The 5,730-nt window shown below is 39.1% G+C and overlaps 1 protein-coding gene across 3 annotated transcripts; it reads left to right on the top strand.

Annotated features, from left to right (window-relative positions):
• The first annotated feature begins 454 nt into the window (after positions 1-454).
• On the top strand, positions 455-3,666 carry LOC110094585. Of its 3 annotated transcripts, none has more exons than XM_028694513.1 (2): positions 455-918; positions 956-1,144. In XM_028694513.1, exons 1-2 carry the CDS (start codon positions 528-530, stop codon positions 1,000-1,002), a joined length of 438 nt encoding a protein of 145 aa, XP_028550346.1. In that variant the 5' UTR covers positions 455-527; the 3' UTR covers positions 1,003-1,144. The 3 variants fall into 3 exon arrangements, with proteins under 3 accessions (XP_028550346.1, XP_028550345.1, XP_020675510.1); XM_028694512.1 differs by having other exon boundaries at positions 455-928; positions 966-1,144; XM_020819851.2 differs by lacking the exon at positions 956-1,144 and adding an exon at positions 3,049-3,666 and having other exon boundaries at positions 458-819.
• The last annotated feature ends 2,064 nt before the right edge of the window (positions 3,667-5,730 follow it).

The raw sequence follows: 5,730 nt of genomic DNA, 5'->3' as shown, positions 1-5,730 counted from the left end.
TTAGTATTTACTGTTTGGAATCAAAGCTTAACAATAATTCCTTTTTAATAAACATCATTTTTTCGGCGGTTACAAAATTTTTTTCGTATCTGCTTCTTTGGTCACAAAACGGAGTTTCGAAAGCGAATTATGTCTTTTATAATAAAATCTCAAAAACAGAACTTCTAAATAAATAATTTAAAATTACTTTCAAGTATTAATAAGCTCTTTTAAAAATATTAATCAAATATATCTCATTATTGAAATTTCATTTTATTGAACGTACTTTTTCTCAACCTCCTTTTCTAAAACTCTTTTTATGTAATAAGGGGAATCAAACGAAGCCTTAGAAGCGACCAGGAACGCATTAAAACGCCGTAACCTCCGCCCTATCTTCAGCATTAAAACCCAAAACCCTAAGCTCGACAGTCAAAGAGGTCTTTGGCGATGAAGACGACCCTAGAGCTCGCGCTACTTTTGATATCGCTATCCTTCCTGGTCTTGCATGCTCTGCCGGTGGAAAACCAAGGATCGCAACGAAAGTGGAAATGGCCTTCTCCTGGTATACTTCCTTCTCCCATACTGCGCGATCCAGAACTCAGGGAATGTTGGACCCATCTCAGAAAACCGCCGGGATGCATGTCATCCATCTACGATTCATCGGAGAAGGGGAAATTGTTGCTGAGCTTAGAGTGCTGCGACGCTGTGAAGGCGCTCAGCAACCGTTGCTTCGAGAGAATCTTTACGGCCAAGCCTTTCCAACCGGAGTTTTCACAGCAGGTTCAGGTTTTTTGTGCTTCCGTCCATGGGAATTCTCCTGCTTCCGCGCCATCTTTCTAGGTCAAGGACTGCCTTTTTTTTTCATAGTTTACTTTTTGTTGACTGTTGAAATCTATGTCCTTGGAAAAGCTGAGCTAATCTGGAGTATTGTTGTTCAATTGAATGCATTGCTTCCAAAAAAAAAAAAGTAGTTGAATGAATGCATTCATTGTCTTTCCTTTTCAAGTTTGTGGGAGGGTTTGAAGCTTGCACATGGCTGAGTGAACTCATAAAATCTACAAGAATTCTTGAAAACAGCCATCTTTATGGATGTTTTTTAACGTTTTGTTTAGATTTGAGCATTATCTGTTGAGAATTGTGTACTGGGTTCAGTTTTATGTGTTAATTATTGTGTCCAATTTATATTTGATACTTGATTCGTCATCAAAAAATTATCGCACGAATCTCATTGTAAATATAAATAAAAAACTTCTAAAATTAAATACAGGACCATCCAAACTCCGATTTGAGCAAACTTATAGTCAAATTGAATGTTTCGAAGAGATGAACCCAAGGACACCAAAATCGGTCCAATCCGAACCCAACTGAATGTTTCGAAGAGATGAACCCAAGGACACCAAAATTGGCCCAATCCAAACCCAAATGAGTCCAAATTGAGGGTCCAAAGTCTATTTAGAAGCTTCAAAATATTAATTGGATGATCAATCAATATCCAAATGTGACATGCTTATAGTCGAATCAAGAGGCTCGATGAGACGAATCCAATGATCCAATGACCCAAGATCGCCAAATTCTAACATCATTAGGGTACCCAAACGCTTGAGAAATATCTTTGATTGAGGGAGTTGATATCGGCCGTCGATTAAAACACTCCTAACATACCTTCGATCTTCTTCCTATTTACTCGTCATATCACTCCCAAAAAACTATAAATAGACCTCTTAGTCTTCATAAAAGGGTGGAGGAGGAAGAGAAGAAAGCTTAAGAGCTCTCTTGCACTTTCCATCTAATGTTGTCATCGACGGAGTTCTTCTCGGCCATTGATCAGGGCATAACTTCGACTTGTTCTCTGGCTATCACCGAAACTTTTACCGAATGCTTCCGTCGCTAGATCTCCTTCTAAACATTGTCACCCGTTGACTACGATCCTTCAGACCACCATCGACCGCCGACTACAGTCACCCGCATAATTCGGTCCTTCCGACCATTGTCGTCCATCGACTACAGTCCTTACCATCGTCACCTGCCGACTTCGGTCCATTTGAACACTGTCTCCCGTTGACTTTGCTTCATCGAACACCATCTTTCGCCGACTACAGTCCTGACCACCGTCGCCCGCCGACTTCGGTCCATCCGAACATCGTCTCTCGCCGACTACAGTCCTTTTAACTATGGTCGCCTGACTACAATCCTTTTGAACACCGTTGCTTGCCGACATCGGTCATTCTAACCACCGTACGCCGTCGACTACAGTCTTTCAAACCACCTTCGCCCGCCGACTAAGGTACTTTAGACAACTGTTGCTATCGCCCGCTGACTACAGTCATTCTGACCACCGTCACTAGACTACGATCCTTCCGACCATAGTCGCCAGCCGACTACGGTCCTTCCGACCACTGCTTCCCGCTGACTTCGATCCCTCTGACCACCATCGCCAACCGATTACGGTCCCTCTAACCACCGTCACCGCTGACTATGGTCCCTCCGACCTTTGTCTCTTGTTGACTATAGTCCTTTTGACCACTGTCATCCGCCGACTACGGTCCCTCGGACCACCGCGTCAATCGACTACAGTCCCTCCGACTACCTTTACCTGCGGACTATGGTCCTACTAACTAAACAAACATGTCAACTCTCTTTAAGAATATTTATCGTGTAACGAGCTGTATGCAATGTGTATTTGCTACATTAAGCTAGTACCCTCCTCTGAGGAGGAATATTATTTATAATCAACCATCGATACTAGTGGATTAATTTAAACTGGGTTAGCCCCTGTGACTTTTCTCCCTTTTAGGGTGTTTTCACATAAAATTCTTGGTTTCTCTTAACGCTGCACCCCTCTCTTTTATCTGTTTGTGTACTGGATCTTTGTTCACAACTAAGACATTAAGCTCTATTTCTCTCTATTGCTATGAATGTTTCAGGACGCAACAATGTTTAAGATATTCTGACATCTAGCCATCTAGGTGTCCTCAGCAAAATCTGATAGAAATATCACTTAAATATTTCTTATTTGAAGTTGCTGCAAACCAATTAGTTGATATGCATTAATAATTTTGTATTGTGTAGGATATTGGTGGAAGAAATTGAAATGTATGACCTTGACCCCTGTCTGTACATCAATACGGGTGCTCTTTGGGTCGTTGGCCAAGTTACATCTTAGGGACTAGAGGTGAGTGGTCTAGCCGCGGCCAACAGTGATTGCCTTGCCACCACCACTCAAGGCCGTCCAACCTGCAATTTTGTTGCAGGCAAGAAGCTGAAGTGGCTGGAGCAGCCGAAATTGACAGGTTCAGAGTCATTCAAACTCTATTTTGAGCGATCTATGCATCTAAGGGCTTGATGCTTGTCTGAGGCCTGGTTCATCATTCTTAGCTTGTTTGGTCATCAATTTAGACAAATAGAGTAAAAGTGAGCCCTATATATTTTCCTTTTATGAAGATTTGTGCTTGATCAGTTAGGAATTTTATGATCCCAGCAATAGTTGATGTTAGCGAATCAAGCAATTCTTCGGAAGAATTGCCTTATTGTAACTCAGTTTTATGTGTAAAAGAACATTTTAGTTTTGCATAAAACAAATGGTAACAAGCAAGCTTGGTTGTATGAAGAGAACAATGCTGCCCCTAATATGCGGACTGAAAAAGGACTGGGAAAGTGAAGAATAAGATTTTGCTATATGCATTACCATTTATAGGTGTTAAAGATGCTAATCCTGTCTATAGATTGAAAGAGTTGGTCAAAGAATGTTTAGTTCAATGCTTCATTGTTTCGTAAATGTTTTTTATTTTTTATTTTTTATTTTTTTAATGACTTTTATGGATCATGTGTTCCGAAGATTTTAGTCTATGTTTTGGTACTGAATTTTAGTCTAATCTATTTGCTTTCAATGAGACATGATATTTCACTTGGATGAATAAGAGTTTACTGTCTTTTTTTTTCGCTTGGAGATTTGGCTGAATTTGAATGCTATGAAATGCTTACCCGTCGGATGACAATAACTCTCTCAAACCCGTTAGATTACTATTATCAAGTAATAAGCTACACGGCTGAACTAAATTAATCTAAAGATCAAAGTTCAGCTGCCAAAATTTAAGTATTGCAGAGATAAGAATGCTTAGCTGGATGAGTGGTTTTACTCTTAGAGATAAAATACAAAACGAGTATATGCGTGAAAAGGTTGGGGTAGCTCCAGTGACATATAAGATTAGAGAGAGTCATCTTAGATGATTTGGTCATATAAAGTGTTGACTTTCCGATGATTAGGTTAGGAGAGTATGTGTAATAGATATTTTCCTATATTAAGAATGGTAGTGGTAGACCTAAAAAGACATGTTAAGAAAGTATTATAAATAACCTTTCTTTATTAGATTTAAATGAGAATTTGACTCTTAATATGACACAATGAAGAAAAAAGATTCATATAGTTAACCCCACGTTGGTATAAAGGCTTGATGTTATAGCATTGTTGTTTTTTCTCCAGTCTTTGTAGCTTTAGTGGACTGTAGAAGGATATTGTGTTATCTTATTGGTCGTTTTGGATCACTTCTTTGATTTTATTTTTTAGTTTTGCTCTTTATTTTGTTCCATTTTAAATTCTTCTTAAATTGATGCTTACATCTCCCATCTAGTGCGTTTATGTTACTATTTTTGCCTCATCGTGGCATAGAATTGCTCCTTTTTTTTTTGAAGAATAATCTGACGGGATGAGCAGCATACGAATAATTATTAGGTCAAGTGATCTGACGTAGCTCTATGTTCGAACACCAATAATATGTCGCCACGTGCTCTTACTTTTTACAGCGTGGCTCGACGACTTGACCCGGGATTGCTATGTTCGCGTATTACTCGGTATTGCTTGGTATTACTTGGTATTACTAGGTATTGCTTGACAATAACGAGAAATACCGCTCTGTCAAGACCAATACCGAGCAATACCGAGAAAAACTCGGTATTGCTCGGTATTTCTCGGTATTGTTCGGTATTGGTCTTCACAGAATGGTATTTCTCATTATTGCTGAGCAAAATCGACCAATACCTAGCAATACGCAAACATAGCAATCCCGGCTCCGTTCTGGGTCGGGTTGTCGGGCCGCGCGGTAAATAGTGAGAACACGTGGCACTAATTTAGTGGCGTTCGAACGTAGAGCTACGTTAGGTGACCGGACCAAATAAAAGTTCCATTCATTGACTAGGAGCATATTTGACTTGGGGAGAAAAAGTTCCCATTTCAATATTGCACACACCCAAATATTGAAATGGGAACATTTTCTCCCCAAGTCAAATATGCTCCTAGTCAATGAATGGAACTTTTAGGGTGATCGGACAAAATAAAAGTTCCATATTTGGTGTGTGTATGTTTGACTTGGGGAGAAAATGTTCCCATTTCAATATTTTGGGTGTGCGCGTGTATATATATATATATTTTTTTTTTTTTTAATTTAGCAGGTCGAGTTTACTCAATCATGGTGGTCACTAAATATATATTTGTAAAATTCAAATATACCCTTGTGACCTCTTTTGTCAGGGCAGAATTTGGGCTAAAGTATTTCTGATCGCATACACTCGGTACGTATATAAAAACTACCTAAAGCTGTATTTATGTTTATGTAGTAACCAAAGCAGTTACATTCTTTAAAAATGATGTGTATGTTTATAAATTGAAGTGCATTTTCTTAAGTGTCAAGTGCGAAAATAAAAAGAACAGAAAGCAAGAATGGAACTCGGAACTTGTAATAAATTGGGTTCTGAATG

The sequence above is a fragment of the Dendrobium catenatum genome, unplaced genomic scaffold, assembly GCF_001605985.2.
Source record: "Dendrobium catenatum unplaced genomic scaffold, ASM160598v2 fragScaff_scaffold_500, whole genome shotgun sequence".
Lineage (NCBI taxonomy): Eukaryota > Viridiplantae > Streptophyta > Magnoliopsida > Asparagales > Orchidaceae > Dendrobium > Dendrobium catenatum.
The sequence above is the reverse complement of the archived record's forward strand: the minus strand, read 5'-3'. Positions and strand labels throughout refer to the sequence as shown.